Below are 27,973 nucleotides of genomic sequence, written 5' to 3'. Positions count from 1 at the left end.
TCGCAGTCGATGCTTTATTACAATGGAGAGCGGAGGGCAGCACGACGAGTCACTGTCAAAACCACGCGGCATGTTCCGGGCTGGCCGAAATCCACAGCTCGGGGGGGGGGGGGGGGCAACCTTTACAGAGCAACAATTCACCCAATTGTGGGAGCAACTGCATAGATTAAACACAATTCATGAGCCGATTCCACTCGACGAAGCATCTCGTCGGTTAAAACCAACCGCCAACAAACAAAAAAACAACCTTTGCTGCACGAGTGCTTCCAGTGGCATAGCTGTTCGAGTGTGCAGGCGGTGAAACTGCACTGGGGGCCCAGACGCTGGGCTACGGAGATGAGAGAAATCGTACAGAGGGAGCCCCATTTTTCATTCCTTGCGTGAGGGCCATTGCCAACCGTGCTACGTGACTGAACGCTTCCGAAGCGTTTCTGTCAGCTTGTGGGGTTTTCGATTCTAAAAACAGGACGAGTCAGCCCCAGGCTTTAGCACAGACCCAGCATCAGTTGTGACCTTACACGGGTTTCAAAATAATGTTAAATATTGATAAATTCCTCGCGTCGGGTGTGGCCAAGCCAATGTTGGCCAAACACCACCAGTCTGATATTTACAAGCGGTGGCGGCGCTGCACCGTCAGCACCCCAGAGTGAAGGATTGACGTTAGTAGTGCCCCTCCTCTCAACTCCGCCAATGACACCACAACAAAGCAGCATTGCCATAAAATCGAGACTCGCGCCGCTCGAAAGGCTCGCAGGTGACAGCGATGGGGGCAGAAAAAAAAACCGAGCCCCAGGTCTGACGAGATCCACAATGATTTGTTGATTATTTCTCGCCAGAAAAGGCGACTAAAATAAGGCGTTCGGAGTTCTGCAGTTGGTCAGGGTTTGCGTGAAACTATTCTGTAAAATACCAGCCAAGTCATACACGGAAGCCGTAACCAGATGTATCAATAACCCTCGTCTAATCTGATGCACACCCTTGGAACCATTGTTTTGTTGAGAGATTTAACATGGCCATTCAATGTAGAATACATGACTTCTTACGAGGGGTTTCATCAACGAATGTGCCTTTGACCAAATCACCTGGAATGTGCCCAACATCATCAGATCTCAGTATTTTGAAAGGTATCCACCAAGTACAAAACAGGTTGTCATCGGGAGGAAGCTTTATAATGGGCAGCAGAGGGCAGCGCAGCAAACTCCATTGCTGTGCTGTATTTCTATGGCCCAACATCTATTCTTCCCTTCTTCACCAACTTACAATGACCAGCATGGTGAAAGCATGGTCAATAAAACCCTCATGGCCCATATGGCGTGGGGTAGGCCCTCATTCAGCAAGCGGATTGACAAAGTGGCTTCACATGAAAAGATAAATCTTTGTCTGAATGTGACACAGAACCAGCCTCATGAAGGAGGTTTAAAGTCCATGATTCGATACAAAACCTTGCGCTCATTCCACATAGAACCTTCCGTTTCCGTTAGGGTGCATAATATCAATTCATGAACGTGGACCAATTGCACCCAAAAAACATAACGGAGGTTATAAATCCTAAGCGCGCGTTGTTAAATACCGTAAAAACGTGTTCGCGAGCCGTCACGAACGACTAATAAGCGATTTTGCTATCAACTCAAGACCGAGCGTTAATCGACTGCGCACAATCTGTCGTCACAGGTCAGCTGTTGCTCTCCTACTGGTTCTCGTCTGCTCCTCGGATGGGTGTCGAGCGAAGAGTGGGGTTCAAAAATAAATCCACTCATCTGTAACGACGGCAACATTCCGGGTCGCTCTGGTGGACGAGGGGAGGCTACAACTTTACGCTCGGCGTCAATAAACACGTGAAGCCGGGAATCGCAACGCGGGTTTCGTAGCAGCAGCACGGGCAATTCTCAGCTGGCTAGGCAGCTGTGCACGCGAAACAACCATCATCATCATCATTCGATGTCAATGGGTATGAAATGATCAGGTGCAATGGATACACGCCGTGTGCAAGTGGAGAAATCGAAAGATTTTCAGAACAAAATATTTAAAAAGTCACCCCCAAACGAATGTAAAGCTGAGATACGAAAAAAAACAACTCGCTTGCGTCAATAACATTTCCTAAGATAAAAAATTATATGACAGGCGACTTGAGGCAATGGTGCTTCTCAGGAACGTGCTGAGAAGGACGGTTTCGAAAAACGTAAATATGCTATGATGAAGGCCCATTGCCTGAAATGCCACATTATATAATTTTTATTTTTAAGGCAGTGTTATTCTTGTTTATGTTTCTGCACCACTGCCAATGCAGCAGCAGCATCACCAAGTAATTTGTTTAAAGACTGACTGTTGTGTTGAATGTTTTTTTCCTTAAAACCTTCTATCCACATCAATAAAAAAAAACTGCTCCTTAAAATTCAGTCGTTCTCTAGTTTCCCTCTAAGTTGGTTTATGACTGAGGGTGTTTAAACAAGATGCATCGTATCGCGAATTTGGAGAATAGATCATTCTCTGATGGGGTCTCTAGACAACAAACTGACGGACCAGGCATTAGCAGATGAAGATTAATGACTATTTGTCATATATTAATAGGGGTGAATAAATTAGAAAAAAAAGGTGAGGAGATTGAGTTAGGGTACACTTTTAATGTATGTCCTTCAATCCTCCTGGGCACTCTTGAATGAGTTTACGTAAACTCATAAACAATCCTATTACGCAGAGCGCAGCAACAAATTGTCTTTTTTTGTTCAAGTGTTTCTCCCTCATTTAAAATTGACAATGAATAAACCGTCTGTTCTTTTTGCGTTGCCGTTCTCCTTTTAACACCACACACAGCCAACAACAGAGGCCACTGTCCACACGTTCTGACGTAACTGCAAAAACGTAAATCACTTTCAGGAGAGAACAAACAAAAAACCGCACTGCGAAAAATTTCCGGGAATATTTCTGCGCTGCAACAACAGGGACGACGCACAGGCTCCATCTTTAAGAGTCCAGGGTACGGCACTATGTGTCAGTGGGGTCACCCCGCGATGAAGGTCACGGGGAAAAAGTGGCGACTGGGGAACGCATATCCAGCCGGGTGGGGCAACCTCACCCCCTTTCCCGATGCTGCTGACGATGGCGATGTATGTGCAGTATCACGAATCATGATCTTCCCAAGTTGACGTGCGGTTGTGTGGCGCACGTTTGCGGCTATAAAGCAGGCAACTTTGATTTTCCGATGACAAAAACAATGTCTCGCTTGTGCGCGCGCAAGTCTGTGTACGTCTCGTGTTGCCGGGGACGCACAACACACACATAGACGCAGGGCACGGCACCGGCTGTTTCACCTACGCGCTACAAATCGAACTGTGAACAATGTGCTGTACAGGCCTCGGTGCGCTTTGATCGAGGCACCCTTTCATCATCAACGTTTCCCTTATTTATCCCCCCCCTCCCCATCAATTCTGCCAAATAGGCCTGCGTCCAAAGGGAAAACCGTAAGGTGCTAACGAGCAGACAGAAGGACAATCGAGCAATTAGGCAGATGAACCGGAAGGTGAACAAGTGAAGAGATGAATCTGCAGGTGGATGAGCGGAATAAGTGGATTAGCGAGAGTAGGTGGAACAGCGAGCGACCAAGTTGATGAGCGAGCGAGCGGGTGAGCGGGTGCATGAATGAGCTAGTGATTGAAAAGAGCGAGTAGGTGGATTAGTGAGAGAGTAGGTGGATGAGTGAGTGAGTGGGTTGATGAGTGAGTGGGTTGATGAGCGAGCGGGCGAGCGAGTGGGTGCATGAATGAGCGAATAAGTGGATTCGCGAGAGAGGTGGATAAGTGAGCGACCAAGTTGATGAGTGAGTGGGTTGATGAGCGAATGGGCGAGTGAATGGGCGAGCGAATGGGCGAGCGAATGGGCGAGCGAATGGGCGAGCGAGCGGGTGCATGAATGAGCGAGTAAGAAGATTAGCGAGAGAGTAGGTGGATGAACCAGCACATAGGTGAGCGAGCAGCCGGATAAGCGATCGAGTGGGGCGGGAGGAGGGGGGTGGAGCCTGTGATCGCGCGAGCCGGCGCGACTGCGGCGCTCAGATCATGCCCTCCTTGCTGAACTGCTCGTGCAGGACGTGCTTGTACTCGTCGAAGCCGCCGTCCACCCTGCGCACGCCGCGCTCCTCGCACACCCAGAGCTCGCGGCACACCGTGCGGATCAGCCGCTCGTCGTGAGACACGAGGATCACGCCGCCCTGTGGACAGAAGCGCACGCCGAGAATCCATCATTCGCCATCGATGCTCGGGGCGCGTGAACTTTTTTTCAAGTGCGGGGGGCCCACACATTGCAATACTCAGAGCTCCCCACCGGGGGGGGGGGGCAAGAGGTTCATGTGAAAACATGCGACCATGACACCACGTCGATAAGAGCGACGTCATATTGGCGAATGCAACATCGCACTGATGAATGCGACATGATGGAACTTCTTTTGCAACATACGTAGCCAACCGTGATAATTGGAGGTGCGACATCACGGCTGCGAGAGCGACGTCACGTTTTGGATGTTCCCAAGTTACCCTCTACGCCATAGTTTGCCCACCCCTGATCCGATGCCTTGATGACGACGATTTGCTTATTGAACTCGACACACAACAGAAGCAGTGCCCACCTTGAACTTGTTGAGGGCACAGCCAAGCGCCTCAATGGTCTCCATGTCCAAGTGATTGGTCGGCTCGTCCAGGATGTAGAAGTTTGGACTGGGAGGCGACACACAGTCGGGGCAGTCATGAAACCACTCACCACCACTCCACCCACAACCCGCCCACACCTCCCCATGGCGAGGGTGAAAGTTGGGTGAGACTGCAACCATTGAGAGAAGAATTTGGCAAGGTCCTCACTTGGGGAGTGTAAAAATGTGGTCACATGTTCACCAGAGGATCCGGTGAAGCTCCGAGTGATGGTGAAAATCTCACTGGGGCATGGTTCCCACCTGGGAATGGCTCTCACCTGGAGCATGGCTCTTACCTGGGAATGGCTCTCACCTGGGAATGGCTCTCACCTGGGAATGGCTCTCACCTGGGAATTGCTCTCACCTGGGAATGGTTCTCACCTGGAGCATGGCTCTTACCTGGGCATGGTCATCTGTGCGAAGGCGACGCGGCTCTTCTGCCCCCCGGAAAGACTGGCGACGGGGCGAACTGCGAGCTCTCCCGACACGCCGTAGAGACCCAGCTGGTGGCGGTACTCCTCCTCCGAGCGGCCTGTGTGTCGCACACGACACCCGCTACAGCCACCCGCTACAGCCACCCACTCTCGTTCGCTCCCTTCTCTGCAGCTGGGGCCCTGCCAAATAACTTTGGCTATTAGCTACGCACCTTCACGGTTTTGGAATGACAAAAAAAACGTGGGTTCATCTTTACCGTGCGAATGAAACGCCTGTGCCTGCTTTCCTATCGCTAACGCGTTGATGTCTTACAAGAAATAATACACATCCACCGCAAAATGTAATTGCGTATCGATCGAGTATGAAGTTCTTGCAGTGACAGAAGTGACCGAAACATAGCGTTAAAATGAGAAACTCGGTGTTTTTGCCGAGTCAAAAATATTCCCCTGCAGTAGCTGATTAGTGCGGCGAAGATTCTTGCAGTGACAGTCGGCTTTAATGTGGCTGCCGGCCAAGTGAAGTGAAGTCACAGGTCATGTTTGGCCCACAAGGCCGTAGGCTCTCCAACCTCCGGTCTATGCTGCGTGACCTTAGGTTCCTACGAACACACACACGCAAGTGTGTGTTTACAACGTCTTTCGCACCGTACGTAGCCAACGATCTGTCAGAGACGGACCTGAAAACTTGGCGGCGAGCAGCTCCACCGAGTTAACGTTGAGGTCGAGTTGATCCACGTGGTGCTGGCTGAAGTAGCCCAGCTTTAGGTTCCTGGTGGTTCCCAGATGGTGGCCGCAGCGCAGGCAGGGCACAGAGGTGAGACAAGACCGCACAGGCAGCACAGGCAAGCAGTGCAGTCAGGAACACGGATTATACAGCATCAGGCAAGCAGCGAGTCACACATGGACCATTCTGGCCTTAACAGGCGCTTGATAACAGTAATTTCCCCATGGCTATTTGCGGGATTTGTTTTTCTTTAGTATGCATGTGTACTAACTAGAATCACCTGTGTGCGTGCCGAATGCCTTGCACTGGTGATAAATTCCCCATGAGAATCTTGAGCAGGGTCGTTTTGCCAGCCCCGTTCTCTCCAACCTGTGGCACGCACACACACATATATACCAGACACACACACACATTCATAACCAACATGAAACACAGGGCACACACATATACCACACAAACACACAAAACACATAAGACGCACACATCACACACAAAGAGAACACAGATGCCCACATCCAACATGAAAAAAACAGCACACATAAATATACAAACATACCACACAAGTATAACACATACCGCACACGCATATACCACATACACACCACACACAGAGACATACCACACACAGACAATGGACACACAGTCAGATATAGAATCATGTATTACGCCTTCGGACAGGGGGTCTTCGGTAGTACGTACTTATAGAGAAAAGATAACATTCCAGACATTGGGAGCAGCTGCAGGGAAGGAACTTCCTTCCTTCAAGCAAACCTCGACCGAGGGTTTTTACCAGTTGGAGGAAGCCAAAACAAAACTATTTTTATTTTACCAGGAAAGGCCCACTGAGCTATGTAGCTCTTTCTCAGAAGCGACCTGGCCACAAATCATAGCTCGACGAAGTGGATTATCATTCGGTGGAAATTTACAGCAGGCAAATAATCTAAACACATATTTCTAAACCTGGAGGGAAAAACCAGAGGACCCGGAGAAAAATCCATGCGTTCACGGGGAGAGAGACAAGCAAACTCCAAATATACAACAGGCGTCAGGGTCGGAATCGAACCCACGACCTCCTGTATACCATGCGAGGTAGTTAACATCTTAACACCGTGGCACCCTGTTGAGTGTGCAGGCTTTGCAACTGCACCGAGGCCTACGATCAGAAAGGGGTCCAAGTTGTGGGCTACAAATAGGGGACAAAATTGAACACATGGTCCCAGTTCACTCCTTGCGTACAAGGGGCCGTGTCAACCACGCCACTGGGGTTTGACAGGAGGCCTCAATTGCTGGAGCGGAGGGGCGCGCATGAAGGAGAGTCGGGAGTGATTGCAGCCATAGGTTAACGCGGCAGCGCCGGGATGGGGCACATTTGAAAAAACTATCGGGGTGAGAGGTGGTGCAGGAAACGCGACGGCGGTGGTGGCAGGGGGCGACGCACAATGCAAATGCGCGAGTCGAAGTCGGCGGAGAGGCAGACGTTGTGGAAGATGGGATCCCCGGGGTTGTAGTGGAACAACACCTCGTCGAGCTGCAGGATGGGCGGCGATAGCTTCTCAAAGCCGTCGGGGAACCTGCAACAATCGCAAGGCGGTGGGGGGGGGGGGGGTCACGATGGAATATACGCATGCGCGGAAACCTCAGCGAGTGAATTAATCGATCATTCAATCGCGTGCATCTCAAGATTGTAAATGATGGCGTTTATTTACTCAGAGACTCAAGACCCTTTTTCAGGCGTGAAATGATGTATCGATTCATCAATTCCTTAAGCTCGCACACATTTTTCATATTCTTTGGGTCTTTCGGTAAAGCCACGTAGATAGAAAAATAAGAAAAATAATATCACGACGTTTCGATCGCAACACAAGCAATCGTCATCAGGTGAAAAAATATAGCGGGAGAGCTGCTGGGGCAGGAAAAAATATATATGAATTCCTGCAGTCACGAAAGCTTTAAGTCAAGACTTGCACACATTACATGCACCTAAGTGCAACTCTTCAATTTGTATTTGTTGTATGTAGTGGCTTCCCGCGATCCCTCCAGCCACTAGAGGTCGCTACGTTCACCGCAATGCGGTCGCGGCGGGACATGCCGAATAAGGTGAAGTCAACTCAGCGAAACAAGCCGAGAGATGTCATTTGTAGCGGATTAAGAGGCGCAGCTGGGAAGGCCCAGCAAAGACGACAAAGGTACCAAAGAACTTACTTCAGCATGACCTCAGACTCCTTCTCTATCGGCGTCAGCTGTGGACTGCATGTGGGCAGAAAGAGAAGACGCGGGTTATGAGAGTTACATCGAGGCAGCTTGTGGACTGAAATGACAGCTTAGGTGAACAGCTACAACCACAATGATCAATCGCACTCCTACTTAAGTGTTTGCCATTCTAATTTTAAGTTAGCCGAGTTTGTGTGTAGTCTGTTGTCCTCCCCCCACACCTCCGATTAGCATGGTTGGCTACGTATAGTGCGAATAAAGTTCAACATATATACATAAAAACCACAAATCATCGTCACCCATGGTTAATCCACTGCTCGATGAAAGCCTCCCCAAGCTGCCACCATCTCAACAATATTTAAAAAAATTTACACAAGTAAAAGAGCAAACTACGCTTACAATGACCACGGTTCTGAATGCCACAATACTTGCAGCAGCAACAACAATAATCGCCTTTACCCCATTGAATAAATCCACCGACATAAGGGGTTAACACAAAGCTCTGGACAGATGGATTCAAGAATGCATTGTTGTTTTACCACCACCTCCTGAAATACACAAAACACATCTCGTAATGCGTAGTGCGATGTTGATCAAGCAAAGAAGACTCCCCCCCCACCCCTACAGCTACCCCCAACAGCCATAACAAACTCCCGCCTTGCCAACTATGAAAGAGAGGCTCACAGTTTCTCCAGAAGCTTCAGCTTGCTCTGCACCTGGGAGGCACGGTTGGCATTGTACCGGAAGCGGTCGATGAATACCTGCGAGAGGAAAAGCGCGTTCCGTCATTAGCACCACGGGTTCAGAAATAATAAAAATCGACGTCGGGGCATCTGGGGGCGCTTTACACGCAATAAGCGACTCGCATCAACGTCTCATCTCACGCGGTTTGAAAGGGCACCCTGAGTTGCTGCTGTCCCTGTGGGCACAAGGGTGATTTAACACCACACCTGTAATTGCGCGTTATGCTTCCAGTAGAGGGGGAAACGATTGCTTCGTGTAAAATACAAATTTAGTAATTTGAAGTAAATTTTTCTGAACTGGACAGTTACGCCGGCAATGCGCTAGTGTTGCGAATGACAGCAGGGCATCTTTAACGTCCACTAGTAAACTGACGATGCGAAGTGTTTTTTTCTGGTGAACACAACCGCAGTAATAACCAGGGAGGCCTGCCAAATTTACAACCGCGAACCTCTGCAACAAGCGGGTGAACACGAACGTGCTACCGTTCTGTCATTTCACCGCCCCCGAATAAACCAAGCTGCCAAAGCCAGTCCAGTCTCACGCTGCCTTCCGCCGCCCACCACAACGCGGCGTGACGCAAGCGTGAAAGCACAAACGCATGCACGCACCTGAATGTGCTCACGGTACTGCATCTGGGCATCGAACTCGCGCTGCTGGCTCTTGAGCCGCTCCTCCTTGGTCTTGATGAAGGCCTCGTAGTCCCCGCGGTACGCGTCGAGGCGGCGCGAGTGCAGGTGCACGACGTCCGTCACCACCGCGTTCAGGAAGTTGCGGTCGTGAGACACCACCAGGATGGTCGACTTCCACGTCTGTGGGCGCGTGCACACGACACGGTCGCTGTTAGCGTGCAGCGCTACTGACCCGCCGGCCCGAGTTCGATTCCCAGATACGGCGAACACTAAGGGGTGATTATCTGAACTGGTCCTGGGTCTCACCCCAGGTTGACTCAGCGCTGATAAAGGCAGAGGGAAATGGAATCAGCCATAGAGGGAATGGCCAAGCAGTCAGGCAGAGGGACGACAGATAGATAAAATCACGCTGTTGTCTGTCCCTCCATCTATCTGTCCTTTTTGTCTTCATGTGCAAAGGAACAGACAGTGCTACAGAGAGATGAAATCACCAAACAAAGGCAAAATGACACCGAAACAAACAACATGGGAAAGACAGACAGATGAAATTGTTACCAAGTAGAAAAACCCTATGACCAATGAACCTGGAATGTGCCTGATATTGTCAGATCGCAGAAGCTAAGCAAGATTTTGAGCCTGCAACACAGTGCTGGGGACAGGTGACCACCACGCACAAACAGGATGTCACAGGCTGCTGCAGAGGCTACGTGGTGGGCAGCAGAGGGCAACGCAGCAAGATCCATAGTGGAACTCTACATCTGTGCAATAGCGTCTCCGCTCCTCGCCACCACCAATCCGCACTGGCCGGCGTGGTGAAGCCTGGTCAAGCATCGCCCCCCCCCGCCCCCCACCACAACCCACACGGTGTGGGGAGGGGCTCTCTTCCAGCAGTGGATTGACATGAGGACTGTGAATATCTTGAATTTGGAGCTTTCGTGACTGCAGGAATTACTCTTTGGTTCTTTCGGTAAAGTCACGTATAAAGATAAAATAATAAATTAAATAATAACATACGACGTTTCGATTGCAACACAAGCAATCATCATTAGGTATAAATGAAATAGCAACAAAAAATCTAACCAGAAAACTATAGACAGACATATAAGCAGACAGATATCACCAAGATACATAGATATCTGTCTGCTTATATGTCTGTCTATAGTTTTCTGGTTAGATTTTTTGTTGCTATTTCATTTATACTTGATGATGATTGCTTGTGTTGCAATCGAAACGTCGTATGTTATTATTTAATTTATTATTTTATCTTTATACGTGACTTTACCGAAAGAACCAAAGAGTAGGACTGTGAATGTACGAGGAGAAGAGGTGATGATCACCTGCAGGTAGTTTTCCAGCCAAAGGATGGCCCTGATGTCCAACATGTTGGTGGGCTCTGTGACAAAACAACCATGATAGCTCAGAGAGACACACACAAACATAACACATGTGCCCGTGACCCAGGTCTCTCCTGTGAGAGACGTGGTGTGCCAATGGGCTTTCACAGGTTTTAAATATACAAAAAGAAAATGCAATGTAAGTGGGGCTGGCAAAACATCCCAATGTTGAAAAATTACCTGCAAAGTTACTCAATTTGGATTACACGAATAACAACATCGCCCCCATACTGCAAAAAACGTCACATCACCCTCCTGAAAAGGAGCATTTAGACTCATTTTTTTACTTGTCTATCCAGGATAGTGAGGCTATCCTATAGTGAGGCTATCCTGGGCTAACAAACATAATAATAAAGCAAACATATAGATTACAAATAAAAAAAACCACAGTTAAAACAAGCATGGATTTCAGAGGGCCCCAACTCACCATCAAGTAAGAGCAGGTCAGGCCTGAGGGACAACAGACATGATGAGTTTTACTCTCAATCAATTCAACACAACTCTTATTCCAAAAAATATTATGAGCTATGAAAAGCTCGAGACATGTTCTGCCAGATTTAAACTTGTTCACATGAGAACGCCTCTACTTTGCGCTGACGTTGGGGGGGGGACCACTCTTGTCCCATCATATTGGTCACACTTATCTGTGTGCATTTTACCGCTTTTTCCACGCAAAAAAAAGACATGTGGAAAACGGCAAAATTGAGCCACAGCCATTGGAAAACATCATCAATACCAAGTTAAACACCAGTGACAATGTGTTTTGCATGAAAGCTTCCTCCACGTGGCGTGTCGGTCACCAGGGCTGTTTGACCATACTTCACTACGCACTGGTCAGTGCGGGTTCGCGAAGATGTGGTTCACAGATGGGAAAGCACGAAAGTACAGCGCAACAATGGATTTCGCAGCGCTGGGCTCTGCTATTCACCACATAGCTCGCAGCAGCCTAAATAACATCCTTCTGTGCATGGTGATCACCCGTCCAAGCACTGTCCGGGCTCAACCCTGCGTAGCTTCCAAGATCTGATGATACGCGGCATATTCCCATTGACCGAGTCATAGGCCGACCTAATATACACTGCTAACAATCATTTCACTTTTACGTACGAAAACCTTGGCCGTGTGTTGTGCAGTGATACTCACTTGGCAAAGAGTGCTCTGGCGAGCGCTAGCCTCATGCGCCACCCTCCCGAGAATTCCCTGTTGACGGAAAATAGCAAAAAAGGAATGCGTGCACGCGAGCCGCCGACATTGACGCACGCGACGCTGGAGCAGCGAGTATCAACGGTCGCCAACCCCTCAATATTCCTATTCTTTTGTACGGATGTTAATTGAGTAGCAACGATAAATCGCTGTCGTCGGGAGTTGTAAATCCGTGCGGCGTTGTGTCCCACCCGTTTGTTGCGGCGCGTCCACGGTCTATTGTTTAGTTTTTCCTTCGTGGTTGCCGTGGCCGGCTCTTCCCCGAGAAGCAGCTTCGTGGAGGACCCAAACCCCCCCGCCCCCCCGGCTATCGGGAAGCTGGCAACCAAACGCAACGAAAAAGGGGGGTTTGGTGATGATGGGTTTGTCCTCACCTCGTCGGCTGCTGCTGCATCGTGGGCGTGAAGCCCAAGCCGGCAAGGATGACGGAGGCCCTGTAAGCATTCCCCAAACGGGTGTCAATTCAAAAACGTAGCGCCACGTACTTGCCAACGTGAAGATAATGTATCCAATCAGAGAACAAAAACGAATCTTATATACAGCCACTGGCAACTCGCTTGCGGGATATTCTAAATTACCCAGACACGCGCGAAACACACACACGGGGCCACAGATGGGATGGAAAATAGACAAACACGTACGTGACAATCGTTCACACAACACACACAGAGGAGACCATGGAAATACACTACCGGTGCCAGGCACTCGTGGCTATGCTGCACAAAATCGTGAAACTCCCTCTCTATTCGCAGTCACCGAGGCCGCCATCTCCTGGCTTGCCAGGGTTTGGCAATACAGCAAGTGCATTAGTTCCTATCTGTATTCTATCTGTATGGGGATTGACTGTTATTCCCCGAGCAAGGGTGGGTAATGTCCAGGTACTCCGGTTTCCTTCCACGTGTCTAAACACTCATTAACGGATTTAATTTTCTATTTAAAGCTTTCGTGACTGCAGGGATTCATCATCTTGGTTCTTTCGGTAAAGTCACGTAGAATTGAAATAATAAAATAATAAAAATAAAACATAATAAAATAATTCTCACGACGTTTCGGCCACAACGCAAGTAGCCGTCTGTCGAGGAGACAAAGTCTGAATGACTGTCTCCTCGACAGATCTGTTCTCCACCTGAGGATGGCTACTTGCGTTGTGGCCGAAACGTCGTGAGAATTATTTTATTAAGTTTTATTTTTATTATTTCAATTCTACGTGACTTTACCGAAAGAACCAAGAAGACTCATTAACTGAGTTGGTCAAACATCCCAATAAAGGGCGACAGAGTTTGGGCAATTGTTGGCACCGGTTCTGGCGCTGTCTTCTGGCTTGTCTGTGGTTTCCCACGCCTCTGAATCATTCTCCATATCTCTCGACATTGGATGGAAAGTATGCGAGCGACAAATTATATTATATTGTTACACACACAAGCCAAAATTCAAACACTTACACAATACAACATATGAGACAACACTTACGTACACAAACAGGAGATGACCACCTAAGAAAACACACAACACACAAATGCCCGAGCCAATACTCGCACACATAAATATACACCAGAAAAAATTGCAAGACGTAGTCACAAACAAGACCACACACACGCCACACAACAAACAAGACACGGCACACGAGCGGGTGGTGTAGATATCACTGCACCCAGCCGCCTTCATCTCCTCAGTGCTCATGTTTTACAAACCGTATCAGGTCCTAATTTAAGGCTTAATCGACCATGATCAGGAATCAAACATGAGTTGTCAGGTTCGTAGCGCAATGCGCTAACCACGACATCGCCACTCCCCGCACCACACACACATACCCACACAACAAGACAACACCCACGATACTGACCCTGGAATCATTCTCGTGGCGAGACTAACGAGACGTGGAGGTGTTTTAACAACGAGGGCACGTTTCCTGTATCAGTACGGTCATTCAGTACGACTGGAAGTCCAAAACATTTCGAGACCATGATGATGAATCCCTGTGCGACTCGGACACGGCAGGAGACGAAACAGAACAATGCAAAGCCCCGTGTGTCACCTGGCAGGCGCCTTGTCGGCCTCGATCTCCTCCAGGCGGGCGAACACCTCGGTCAGTTGCGCCGCCTCCGTGCCATCGACTCTACGGAGTGCGCGGAATGAGAGAACAACGCGAGTTCATGGACGCTTCTTCTTGGTTCTTTCGGTAAAGTCACGTAAAAGGAAAATAATAAAAATAAAACATAATAAAATAAAATTCTCACGACGTTTCGGCCACAACGCAAGCAGCCGTCCTGGACGCTGCACAGTCACCGCACCTTCGTTATGAAGTCAGTAAAGAGCTTATCCAACCTTAAAAACGGCACTCTAGATTATCCACAGACAGACTTGTCCGGGTTTGTAAATTAACCGTGCTTGCGAAAGAAAAGTAAATTCTATATCCGCGGGCACTAGTTTCTTAGTTAGACGCTGCTCCGCTTGTCGTGAGCGATTGACTCAGTGGCCACGTGACCACAAATGTCCAAAACTGATTACAATAAAAACAGACGGCACACTTTGAGTCTTCACCCCAATGTTACAATGGTAAAACAATAATATTATTTTTCCCATAATATCTACATATATGTTCCGCATCGTCGGCAGAGAGCCGGTTGGCTGCCAGAGAGAACAGGAGGCGGCCGGCAGCGCCCCACAAGATGTCTGCGAAAAAGAGCTTCATGGCTCATCAGATTCCTCCCCCGGTCTAAATAAAGTTTCAGATTCTGATTGATTCTGTCGCGTAAACCACGGCTGAGTGACGCCGGCACCGGCGGTGACGGAAGACTCACATGCCGGCGGCGAGGCGCTTGTTGAGCTCGCGTTCACGCAGCAGCAGGCTCTCCCGCTCCGTATCTGACTCGAGCACGCTCTGCAGCGCCGGCGTGTCATCGCCCGCCACCTCCTGCTCCACGTGCAGCACCGAGATGTGCGTGGGTACGCGCAAGCTGCGGCTGTGGGAGGGGGGGGGGGGGCGGAGGGGGGAGCAGGGAGGGTTAGGAGGGAGGCGGCAAAGTGTGCATGCACGAGGGTGAGTTTTAGAGCAACGACGGATGATCGGTGAAGCGCGATTTAGTTTCATACGGCCGGCGGCCACAAGAAGGCCTACCACTTCGAAACGCCCTGGGTTCCTGGGAAAGCGCCCTAACCACCAAGCCATTGCTCCAGCAAATACACGCCAGACAATTATTCACAGACGTACAATCGAGCAGCCACCTTTTTCTCCCCAGTTGTGATGTTTTTACACACCGTGCCAGGTACTCATGTTTTCCGCGACGCAACAACAATAACCGCCATTCGCCACGAAGTGGCAGTGACGTCACCGTGGCGCTTGTGACAGGCTATGTGCACGTTAAGGCCACGTGAAGTGTCGAACGCCCGCTGGCAGGAGGTCACGGGACAGACCCAGGTGCCATGGGTCGACTGACTGAGATGACAGGCCAATGCACCACCTGTGCCCCCTATTAGCAGCAATACATACATGCCACGACACACATTACCCAGGAAAGCCTCACTGAATCTCAACTCTTTTTCAGAAGCATTCTCCCGAGTTTTCGCAGCAGGGGGCAATGTTACTGCGTGTAACCCCAATTGAGTAACGTTGCAGGTAATTTTCCAGCATTGTGATATTTTGGCCAGTACAAGTTACGCTCCTTTTTATTTGTAAGTAAACTGTTAAACCGGAGAAAACCCACACAAAACAAGGTGAGAACATACGAACTCCACCCAGAAAGGTGCCCGAGTTAAGAATCGAACCCAGGCCCTTCTTGCTGTGAGACACAAGCGTTACCACTGAGCCACCCCGATGCCCAAAGGCGCCGCTCACTTGGCGATCATCTTGAGCATCGTGGTCTTGCCCAGGCCGTTCCTGCCGATGAGTCCGTAGCGCCGACCGTACACGAGGAAGAGCTCCGCGCCACACAGCAGCGACCTGCACCGGGAGAACATCCACGCTCGCGTCCGTCAGTCGAGCAAACCATGCTCTGTTCAAGCGGCGGCAGCAACAATGAGAGAAGCAGCAGAATTCATAGGAGACGCAGTAGGAGCCAGGGCAGCAATACTAAAATCATCATCGGCAGCCATAGCTAAAGCAGTAGAGAAAGCAGTGGCAGCGACGGTAAAAAGTAGGATAATAAGCAATGATAAAATAAGAATCAGCGGCAGCAGTAGTATTATTGGCAATGTCAGTACACGCGTACATACACACCTCTCTCCAAAGGAGATGTCGAAGTTCTCTATGCGGATGTCGAAGGTTTTGTTCTTCCCAGAGGCCTCTAGCTTGGTGTCCTTCCGGCTGGAGGCCTGGCTCGCCGACGCCTCCTCCAGAATCCTGAAGCAAATGGAGCCGTAGAATGTATTCATTCATTTGCCGTTGTGGTCATTCATTTGTTTGTTCATTCATTCATGTGTTCATTGATTGGGGAAACGTCGATGCAAATGGGGAGATGTGGACTATGGTCAGACTCTTAACTCATTATAGCCGGCAGCGCTGATTCATCAACTTATTAAGATGCTGACCATATATATTGTAATACAGTTACGGAGCACAACCCCAATGCCCCAAAACATTTAGCCGCCAACAACAACCAGCACTTTCAAAGTTGTAATAGATAAGAGTAAAAACATTTCTCAAATTGAGAAAGGTCATACATATTTTTGAGAAAAGAGACTATGGCAGGGAATTCCAAAGTTGCAGCTGTATGTGGTACGAAGCAGGAAGACAAATGTTGTGACCTACAGTGTGGTCGTTGAACAGTGTGGATACGATGAAACGGTCAGTGTGGTAGATCAAGTCCTCAACATGGGTGGAGGGATCAATGGGTGAAGTACAAAGGAAAAGTCACAATGGCCGTGGCAATAGAAGAGCGACGAGGCGGCAGGTGAGTGCGCGAGTGACCGAGTGAACCGACGAGAGCTGAATATTATTCACAGTACAGGAAAAACTTGGATTGCGAGCTTAATTCGTTCCGAAAACGTGTTTGTAATCCAAAGCACTCGTATATCAAAGCACTCGGAAATCAGTTGTGATCACGTGACGCTCGGCAGACAAGGCGTATACACGTACTACTCGTATTGCAAGACCTCGCTCGTTTATCAAATTAATATTTATACATTTTTTTAGCTCGTCTTGCAAAACACTCACAGATCAAGTTACCCGCAATCCAAGGTTTTACTGTACATTCAAAAACACTACTAACATGGCGCACGCACGCGTACAACACACACACAGCCTTTAACACAGCCTGCGCTACACAGGCACAGCGTGAGCAGTTGGACTCTGGGAGACTTACACGGGGCCGCGGGGCCGACCTGTATCGCGCTCTGCCCGCCGCTCCTGCTTTGCCTTCAGCTTTGCCTCCGCCTTCCCCAGCTTCTTCTGGTCCACTTGCTGCCAACGCACAGGCACAACGATCCGCCGCTTTAGCCTCGCACGGCGCTGTTAGCGAGTCTCTTGTCATAATAATACGTTTAATTATTGTTTAAAATTCTTACGCACCGCACAGCATCCGCTCACTCTCGAAGAGAATGACTCGGAGGTTACAAGGAGCCACAGACGAGTGGGAAAGACAGCCACGCAGTGAGCGAGTGCCAAAGGCCCACCTGCGAGCTCTGTGCTCCTCTATATATTAAGGTGTTTACGGGGAATTAATGAGTGTTTATACATGGGAGGAAACTGGAGCGCCTGGATACAACCTTTACGTGTGAGGAGGCAAAACTCTATCCCGTACAGATGGAACAGTTGGGAGTCCACATTTGATGTGTCGCCTTCTCCGGGCAAGCCGAGGAATGGCACCTCGATGCCCACAGGAAAGGGAGTTTCACAACATTCTCGCAACATTTGTGCTATCCACCAACCTGCGCCCCCACACTGCTGGTTTACAGGCGCATGTGCCACAGTCCGGTTAAACAACACCAAGCGGTCATGTGGCCAACGCGACAAACACACGCACAGTCCCCGTCACCAGATAAACGCTGATGTTGAATACAACACCAACACAGCGCTCATTTACACTGCCGGTTGTAGGAGTGTGTGTGCAGGAGAGTAGGGTTAGAGAGGTTAAAGGTAGGGTCGACGTATTGTCACAATCCATTCCCTTGTGTATCGTCTCGTTTCTAGTCGAATTTTGTCCGCATTAACACATGTATCATTTACATATAATTGCATTAATTATAATCAATTCTGACATATGCGATTGTATGCATTGCATCGTGAGCCTAAGAAGGAATGGTATTTTATGAAGTTGTTACACGCCTTGTAAAAAGGGTTCCATGGAAGCCTTGCTTTAAACCCAGTACGAATACTGTCCGTGTTTACGTCAGAGGTTGCAAACGGGTTTTGATTCCTTACCCGTACCTGGCCGCACCAGGGTCGCAAATGGGTACACGTACCCGGCCGGGTACGGGTATTCGTTCCCTACCCGTACCCTACCCGAAATGAGTGACAAACGGTTACTCACCGGTGACTTACGGCCTACCCGTACCCGTACCCGGCCGCACCAGGGTCGCAAACGGGTACCCGTACCCGTACCTAGCCGGGTACGGGTAGCCGGGTATCGGGTAGAGTACGGGTATCGGGTAGAGTACGGGTATCGGGTATCCGGTTGCGACCTCTGGTTTACGTACGCCAGCCTATTTCACGCGCGTTCCTTGTCCTCTCGCGTACGTGGTTACATCGTCGTACGGATTCCCGGACGCCTATCTCAGCGGGGCCACAACTCACCGTGTTCGGTCCTTTCTTTGCGAAGAAACTGTGTGCTGCGTTCGAGGAAGCGCGTTCTTTAAAAAAAAAAAACGAAAGTAAAAGAAAACGCAAAACAAAAAACGGAAGGTTAAACGATTAAAATTACGTGCCTTTTAAATTAAGGTACACAAAAAGATTAGGAAAGTATGCTTTTTAAACGAAAACAAACGTTTTAAACGTGTTCGTCCTTAAAAAAACGTTATGCTTTTGCCAAAAAAAACGGTAAAGGTGCAGCCCTGCAATTGCTTGCTCATGGCACTGCAGGCGGAAGGGTGCCTGCTAAAGTGATAATCTAGGAGAGCCTCTCTCATAGGGTACCTTGACTTACTCTTCCACACTGGTGAGACATTTTGTTAAAGGTGGGAATAGCCACACTTTACTCCACTACACACGTCCTGTCAATTGACTGGTGTACTCATTCATGCTGCCAAGTGGAGAGATTTGACAAGATAAAAAAATGTATACAAAATATAACGGTCAACTGGATTAAAAAATCTTGATAATAGAACGCATGACCAAAAAAACAAGCACTCACCAAAATGTCCAGCCATCTCCGCCAGCTGTATCGGAGTATCAAGCCTGGATTGTAGCCTCCCTGAGCCACTCAGTCCATTCCTAGGGGCACAAACAGCAGCAATAATTTGTGTTCTCTGAAAATAACTTTCGAAGCCAATCAGTGACCTTAGCCTGATCCCGATGAAACTGGATGAACATAAAAAAAAACTGGCAGGATAGAGACAGCAACGGCAGAATATGATTGGCTTCAACAGACTGACATGATATACCGATTCACGATAGATTTCTGGGTTAGGCCACGTAATGATCTGGCCAAATTTGCGCAATAAGGCCTTCCACCACCCGGCATAGCCAAGCAAAATAAATTGTCATGGTTTACTAAAATCTACGTGTACCTTTCTTATAACATATTATTCTGACGCTTAGAGGAATGGCTCTTCTTCAGAGCAGAGATAGAGGGCATAAAGATGTGGTCAAATATGATCATTTTTATTTTAATCCATTTATTCGTTTACTTTTGACTTTTTATAAGTGTATTACACTTTAACATGTATCATTAAAAAACTTTTAAATTTGTTAATTTCTCAGGGTCTCTGGAGCGTTAAAAGCTGTTGGTGATTAGCTCGGCGTGCACGTACACGTGCAGCGCGTTGAACATCCTCTGGCAGACGTCTCTGATGTCCTCGTTGTCCTTGACAACCTCCGAGCCCTCCTGCAGCACATCACCCACCGCATCCACCACATCGTCCGCCGACTCAAAGTCCAGAGCACTGCACTCGAGCACACCTGGGACACGGGATGAAAAACACGTGGGCGCAGACAGAAACACAGGGCAGCGATTTAATGGAGGACTCAACCCAACAAAAAATATATAGATTCCTTTTCTTGTAGGTATAGCATATGTATATACGTTGAACTTCTTTCGCACCTCCTTGCTCCTCAGATGTGTGATTATACAAGTGTCACGTGGAAAGAGCCCCAACTGGTAGCACATGGCCGTGACAAGTGGAGGCACTGGGTCGCCTGAAATGTCACGAATACAAGACAAAGTACCACATCCTGTGGACTCGCTTTAGGGGCACCACCTCGCAAGCAGACGTGTTCGCAATTTGCCATGCGTTCCCCACAATAAATGATGAATGGCATGCAAATCCCCACTCTCTTCACCTTTTCACTCACAATATATTTATTTTCAACTCGTAGACTTAGATGGGCCGCCTGCAGTGGAGCAGGAGAGCACGGACGATTACATAATATACAGTAGAAGAGTTTCACTTGCCACCTGTGACTTCTGTGTCATGTTTGCACCAGTGACCTAAATGAATAATTTGCCCATGACCAAATCACTCTTAATATCCTCAAATTACGTCAAACCTCAGAAGCTAAGCGGGCTTTAAATCTGGTTATAACTTGGATGAAAAGCTGCACAGAAATGTCAGGCTTGGGCAGCAAGGTGACGGACATATGGCAGCACCAGGAATGGCTGCTCGACTCGATTTGTGCAGAGCTTTTAATATAACCCTCTCATTTGCATGCAGCTTTCCTCAGGCACGCTTGTTCCCTTCCACATGAAGCCAAACATTAGTGGAATTGATCAAACATCTCAATGCAGGATCCTGCGACATAAGTGTCTGGAGTCCCTTTCTATTTAAAGCGTTCGTGACTGCAGGGATTCATCTTCTTGGTTCTTTCGGTAAAGTCACGTAAGAAGGGAAATAATAACATTATTATTTATTATTTTATTATTTCCCTTCTACGTGACTTTACCGAAAGAACCAAGAAGATGTCTGGAGTCTCATTTAATATTTTCCCTGTGGCACAGTAGTTGCTTTTTTAACATCGTTACAATACCCAGGCAGCTGTCAGTGATTGTATGCGTTCCATTAAGTTTTAAAACTGAGTGTCTTGGATTGTCTGACATGAGTTGTGTCACTTTAGGATCGTAATTAGAGCTATACGAGTGTGACTCGCCACGGATTCAAAGTATTGGAGAGGCCTTCATGCAGCAATGAACTGACCATGACTGATTGTGAACAAAGCTGAAAACTTGTGTCAGACAGAATGGGACACACAGCCAAGATAATCGCACTGTCTACAACACACGTCCCCGAGTTGTTTTACTTTGACCACATACTCATTGTTGGAAGCCGTTCTCGTCAGCTGTGCTCCGATAAAACTTTCCAACGACACGTGTCAAACACATGCGAACCACGGACAGTACAGGATTCATGACCGATGACAGTGGCCGTGCATTCTACATGTGAGCATGGGGTGGCGCTAATCTCAGCAGTCTTGAACTGATGGTTAATAAAACCACATTGCGTTGGCGAGAACGGTCATGACATAAGACAATTTCTGGAAATCAATAGTTGTATTATATAGGGCAGTTAATCGATATAATCACGTAGTTTACCTGTCACGCTGAAACGAGCGCGCATCAGCAATAGGGCACTACTGATTAACCCACTTCTCTCCACGAATATTATTGATAAATGCATTTGTTTTGACCGTGTGGCACGTAATAATCTAAATTTGTGCCAATAAATAGTATCAACAATTGTAAAAAAACATAATCTAGCAGTTAAATCTATAGAATCCACAGTATTCTATGAATGTAGTAATATTAATGTGCATAACCTCGTGGCAATCTACAGCAGTCCCGAGTCTATATAATCTAGATGTAATTGCTTTACAGCTCTGTAAATTCACTGTTGAATGAAGGCCTCTCCCAGTAATCTCGGTTATAGTGGTATAGTGGTTGTTTGACCATTCAGTACTTAACCAGCTAGTGAGTCAGTGCGGGTGGGTAAGGGGTAGTGACCATAATACTTAACCAGCTAGTGAGTCAGTGTGGGTGGGTAAGGGGTAGTGACCATACTTAACCAGCTAGTCAGTCAGTGTGGGTGGGTAAGGGGTAGTGACCATAATACTTAACCAGCTAGTGAGTCAGTGTGGGTGGGTAAGGGGTAGTGACCATAATACTTAACCAGCTAGTGAGTCAGTGCGGGTGGGCAAGGGGTATTGACCATACTTAATTAGCTAGTAAGTCAGTGCGGGTTAGCAAGGGGTAGTGACCATAATACTTAACCAGCGAGTAAGTCAGTGCGGGTGGGCAAGGGGTAGTGACCATAATACTTAACCAGCGAGTAAGTCAGTGCGGGTGGGTAAGGGGTAGTGACCATAATACTTAACCAGCTAGTGAGTCAGTGCGGGTGGGTAAGCGGTAGTGACCATAATACTTAACCAGCTAGTCAGCCAGTGCGGGTGGGCAAGGGGTGGTGATCATAATACTTAATCTGCTAGTCAGTCAGTGCGGGTGAGCAATGGGTAGTGACCATAATACTTAATCTGCTAGTCAGTCAGTGCGGGTGGGCAATAATACTTAACCAGCTAGTCAGTCAGTGCGGGTTGGCAAGGGGTAGGGGGGAGGAATGGACGAGTTTAGATATTTCACTCGTCACACGTTCGCCATGGCCGGGAATTGGACCCCGGCTATCCATCGTATTGTGCCAACTACTGCGCCACTGCTCTAACTCGACGAATCCACGGTGATATGAATGTATACATACAAAATCTAGTCGTATACCAATAACTATACAGCGTACGCTTTACATTAATTAATCGATTTTCACACGCAGGATCACTACTTTCGCCGAATTATCAGTTTAAATTGGCGATTCATTCATTGGTCGTTGCATACACCAGCTGGACACAAGCGCTGGGCAACGGAAAGAAGTGAATTAATGGAATCTAACATTACAAAAAATAACATTCTGGAACATTCTAGCCTCTTAACACCAATCATCTCGGCAACATTTGATGATGCAGTACTCAGGACGTCGATACCGGTCCCAAGATAAAACTAAAAGCGCTGCTGGATATCCGCAAGATATTTACACAGACGCTGCTCAATCACGGTGGGTGACATCGGCGTTTGTCTAAAATTGTATTTACACAATCATTGGCCAGACTCAATCCACTGCTGGATGAAGGCCTGCCCGAGTCGCCGCCATCTCGCACAATCCCCGCGAAGTCACCGACACCAACTTCTTCTTCTCCCGTGAACTTTGCAACGAGTTACTTTTTCATAATAAAATATGGCCGAGCCGGCGACGAGAGACGTCCAGACCGGGTTTGGTGGAGGTCGCCGCCACGCGAAGCGGGCGAGAGACCGCGCGAGCCCCCCCACCTCGCCTGGTTTCCCTACCGACCACAAGCGACCCGGCACGGGGGAAGCTGCCTAGTCGAGGGCGGTCGAGGCCTAATCGCCTCGAGGTGGTTGGTGGTGGGGGTGGGTGTGAAACGCGAGCGTGAAACCCTGCGGAGCGCCTCGTTGCCAGCGACACCCGCGCCCCTAGCAATGTCGGAGGTTTCGCCGCCGTCACCTGTCACGTATTCGAACAGCTCGCTGTCGATGAGCGGGAACTCTTCACGGAGCAACTCAACGCACGCGTCCATAGCGGCTCGTGGCGGGCGGGTGACGTTGTCGGTGAGGGGAGTGGGGGTGACGTCATCGGGAAATGACGTCATCCAACATTCGGGCGATGGCGTCATTGTCTAAACTAAATAAATAAACTCCCTGTCCCTTTAAATCGAAATGATTTAACTCTCGATGACGTTTTCGTGCGAGGCTGCGTTTAGAATGAGTGGCGTCATCATTCGCTATATTAAAACAACGTTAAACTAATTATTTGGCGACGACGTTGCCAGAATTGCTTGTGCTGCACAAGCACAAATAATGCAAACTCAACAACGCATCCGTCAATAATAACGCCGGGGTGTGTGTGTGTGGCCTTCAAAATAACACGTAAGATGACCTGTTCGGCCTAATGACTCTTATTCACAAGCACACTAAGAGGGATAAAGTCCGAGTGGCAAGTAAATACGTCATCGAGCGACGTAGTGGTCTAAATCGACGTAATCGCGCGATGACGTCACATGATGTGACGCGCGCAACGGGGCGTGAACGTGTTGCGATTACGTCACTCAAAAATGTAACACGTGCAGAGACGGCTGAGCGATTAGGTTGCATGCAAGGTGGTTGCTGTGCAATTGTTATAGCAAATGTCAACCCCCATACGTGTGATTTACCCCGTATTCTTGTACAGGGAAATTTAGTTTTCAGGTCCATACGGCGTACGGCCGTTTCAATTACGGGCAAAAAATATAGATTATATAGGTTGTGTATATTTGTGTTTTTGTCCTTGTGATGATGGGGCTTTTTAGGATGAAACGTTGAGATTTATAAGCGGCACGGGGTGGCCAATGAGGTCTGAGTTGGTCTGTGATAAGCACTGATAAGGGGTTGACAGGTATGTCAGATAGGGATAGCAAACCTGTAAACCCATACGGTTTATCCCGTGTTATTATACAGGGAAACTGAGATTTCAGGTCCATACGGCGTACGGCCGTTTGAATACGGGCAACAACAAAAACATGCTTTTGTCTATTTGTTTGTGTTTCTGTCCTTGTGAGGGTGACTTTTTGGGATGAATGTTGAGATTTATCAGGGCACGGGGTGGCCAATAAGGTGTAAATTGGTTTGTGATAAGGTAGGGCACTGATAAGGGGTTGACAGGTTTGTCTACTGATAATCGTACACACCTGGGGGGGAGGGGGGGTCTTTGCAACCGGTTGCTTACAGGAGACACTACATTCAAGCCACCTGATCAGCGATTTCTTGTGACATTGCTATTCAATAGGTTACTCGAGAAACAATTATAATCGCCAATAGCACTGTGACCCTAAAAGGAACATTACATAATAGGCGATGCTTTCGGCAATGATCCTTCATTGTCCGAAACGGCATTTTCATTCACGAAGTCAAAATTGACGAATGTGTTGAGTGCCTTTTGTTATTTGTGGTCGTGCGCCACTGCCAACGCATTATCACCAAATAATGTAAAAAAACATCCAAAAATAGGTGTGCCAATTAAAAATAATAATCGGAAAATAGATTTAAGCTTTAATTCTCATCAGACCCCATGGTGTATCGTGCAGCATCTCACTCTTATCCAATTATGGCCTCTTTATTAATGTGCTATGACGAAGGGAAATTTCCCAAATCTCTGCCCGTTATATATAATTACCTTTCAAGGCCGCAGTGTTATTAACGGACGTGTTGAGTTTTTGTGCTTGTGCACCACTGCCAATGCAGTATCATCAAATAATCGATACTGTCTCCGTTTATTGGTGACAGTGGGTGGGGAAGCGAGCCTAACCAGTAGAGATGCGTGCCCAGACACTTCAAGCCATGCCTAGATGCGTCCTCGTTGCATAACGTCTCGCTCAGATGTTGGACAAAGCAGCCCGTGGCGGCCACTAAGCTGTGCGATTTCGAGAGCCGTGTGGTTGTGCACCTGATCGCTTCGGTGTGGGCTCGGCCGCATTGTGGGAGAACCAAATTTCGGGCTGATGGGGACTGACTGACCCCCCTTTCTCCGACCACGTCTAATGTATTTCATCGTATACACATAGTGGTGAGAGCTAGAGCAGAATGCATGATGTCCGCTGTGACATCACAGCGTAGTAATAGGTTTTTACCCTTTCAACTGGTACAAAAACTGACACCTTTATACAAGGCATCATGTTTGCAATAACCACAACACAAGCAGTCAAAATGCAAACAAAAAGAAACAACTCAGATGATGATAATGATATGCACTGTCCTTGAAGTTGATTGGTCCACACCCGAGACAGCTTTTCTTAGAGCCTAGTCTCCATTGGTGTTGGATCAGATGACGCCAAAAGGCGTACAACTCAAAGACAGCGCACTATCAGAGTATTGAGAGCTCGGGGTAAGCATTTACACTATGATGTCACAGCGTGTTCTGTGACATCACAGCGTGCTCTGTGACATCACAGCGTGCTCTGTGACATCACAGCGTGCTCTGTGACATCACAGCGTATGGCATCACTTTATCTAGTTTAATCTCAACCAATGTCCAGCCACTTTAGGAATCCGTGTATCTCTTCCCAACTCTTCTCATTTCTCACTCACTCCCGTGGCCACACCCTCAACGTCATCATGTCCAATACCACCACTCGCACCACCATCGCACCTGTCACTTTAAGGACCCACCGCTACCTCAAATTTGTTTTATTTTCCATCCATAAGCCACCTATTTCCAGATCCAAACCTACCATCCACCTCAAACATACACCATTCCCTTCACTACTCTATCCCTCGACACTGTTTAATGCCTTCTCTTGATCTCAACCATCTAAAGACTAATTATTCTTCCAGAACCTCCCCAGTCCCCTAACTTCCTCGAGAAAAATGTTATTAGGGCCATAAGAATATCCATAATGGGACTTTTGGAAGAACAACGGCGTACATTAGCTGTTGAGTTCGTAATGTTCACTACTTTTAAAGAAAGGGTTTTGGGGCCCATGGCATTGAAAAAATGGCACACTCAATATTGATCAAATCGGGCTGGTAAGGACATTAAAAGTCACATAAATATAGGAATTCTAATGACAAAAACACATACATTTACAGGAATCCCAAGTGTCATGTGTAAGACTGGTCCATAAACGACATTGTTAGTCCTGTAAATCTTTGGTATCCTGGAATTCTAAAGTAAAAAAAAACGACCATAAATGTCCCCTGCAAGCGAAGTCCAATGAGGACCTTGAGTATTGATGGAGGCTCAAGAGCTCCTGCTTAATTAAATAAATAAAAACCCTCCAAACATTCGTTGAATAACCCTGCTCTAAAAGGTTAATAGGCAACGTTTCGGGCAATGGTCCTTGATATGGTCCTTCATAATTAGGGTCCCAACAAGAGGCCATGGGGGAACTCCGTATTTACTTATATAGAGTGGCATTAAACACACACATACGCAAAATCCACAACATTAAATCCTTTACAGTCGCGGCATTTCTCAAGGGAACGAAAAAACCGCGTCCTCTGCACAAAACAAATGAACCACGGATCGTAAATAAACAAAATAAAAAATAAAGAAACACAAATAAAATTAATAAAACAATTCTGACTGTATTGCACTACCGAGACACGGCTCTCAAAATACATAGACCGCATCGGCAAGCCGACGCCGGCCATTGGTCGAGAGCCGTGCGCGTGACGCGGCGTGCACCAATGAGCAGGCGGCGGCGCCTGTCCGTTGTGGGAAATCTGGACGGGGGGTGTGGCCCGATCGCTGAGCGGGCGGGCGGGTTGATCAGCGGCGGAGGCGGCGGCGCAACTTCTCCTGGGCCCCCCCCCCGGCCGCCGCCGCCGCATTGGATTCGGCGACTTCTTCCCCCTCGTTCGAGCGGCTCCTTCTCTGCGCCGGTGCAAAGGAAAGTGAGGAAGCGGAGGAGGAGGAGGAGGTGGCGGCGGGGAGCCCTCGCTGTGCGGCCGCTACCGCCGCCGCCGCCACCACCAGCAGCAGTATCAGCAGCAGCCGTCACCAAACATCACCATGGCGGGGGAGACGAAAATCATTTATCACATGGACGAGGAGGAGACCCCGTATCTGGTGAAGCTGCCCGTCGCGCCCGAGCGGGTCACCTTGGGGGACTTCAAGACGGCGCTCAACCGCCCCACGCACAACTACAAGTTCTATTTTAAGTCCATGGACGTGGATTTTGGGTGAGCGACTCGCGTTGCATTGTAAAGCGTTAGTGGTGGGGTTGATTGCGGGGAGGCGAAGGGGTGGTGGGGGGGGTAAGGTGGTGCTGAGTG

At 48.3% G+C, this 27,973-nt stretch overlaps 2 protein-coding genes across 2 annotated transcripts in view; one reads left to right on the top strand and one right to left on the bottom strand.

Annotated features, from left to right (window-relative positions):
* On the bottom strand, positions 1-23,821 carry ABCF3 (ATP binding cassette subfamily F member 3). Its single transcript, XM_078607800.1, has 22 exons — positions 23,670-23,821; positions 19,923-20,070; positions 19,304-19,383; positions 18,748-18,803; positions 17,318-17,415; positions 16,234-16,356; positions 15,853-15,957; positions 14,819-14,980; positions 14,053-14,133; positions 12,392-12,451; positions 11,958-12,014; positions 11,242-11,264; positions 10,758-10,813; positions 9,400-9,600; positions 8,732-8,808; positions 8,039-8,083; positions 7,275-7,407; positions 6,117-6,205; positions 5,790-5,881; positions 5,078-5,210; positions 4,619-4,706; positions 1-4,204 (listed from the first exon to the last, which is right to left on the bottom strand). The coding sequence occupies exons 1-22, from the start codon at positions 23,812-23,814 to the stop codon at positions 4,046-4,048; spliced, it is 2,211 nt and encodes a 736-aa protein (XP_078463926.1). The 5' UTR covers positions 23,815-23,821; the 3' UTR covers positions 1-4,045.
* A 3,624-nt stretch (positions 23,822-27,445) lies between these two features.
* Positions 27,446-27,973, top strand: part of DVL3 (dishevelled segment polarity protein 3) — a 52,144-nt gene continuing 51,616 nt past the window's right edge. The window contains 1 exon segment of the mRNA XM_078607798.1: positions 27,446-27,880. Within this exon segment, the coding sequence (XP_078463924.1) occupies positions 27,711-27,880 (170 nt within the window). The 5' untranslated portion in view covers positions 27,446-27,710.

Source organism: Lampetra planeri, chromosome 28, assembly GCF_965212315.1.
Source record: "Lampetra planeri chromosome 28, kcLamPlan1.2.h2, whole genome shotgun sequence".
NCBI classification, from domain to species: Eukaryota; Metazoa; Chordata; class Hyperoartia; order Petromyzontiformes; family Petromyzontidae; genus Lampetra; species Lampetra planeri.
This window is presented reverse-complemented; position numbering and strand designations above follow the sequence as displayed.

What these genes read in the sequence shown, in the direction of transcription:
- ABCF3 (XM_078607800.1), bottom strand. Translation starts at nt 23,814, where the DNA reads ATGACGTCATTTCCCGATGACGTCACCCCCACTCCCCTCACCGACAAC. An exon ending in AAGCGCCTCGCCGCCGGCAT is followed by an intron (nt 14,134 to 14,818) that starts GTGAGTCTTCCG and finishes CGCACTCCGTAG; the next exon opens with AGTCGATGGCACGGAGGCGG. An exon ending in CTGAAGCTTCTGGAGAAACT is followed by an intron (nt 8,084 to 8,731) that starts GTGAGCCTCTCT and finishes GCCCACATGCAG; the next exon opens with TCCACAGCTGACGCCGATAG.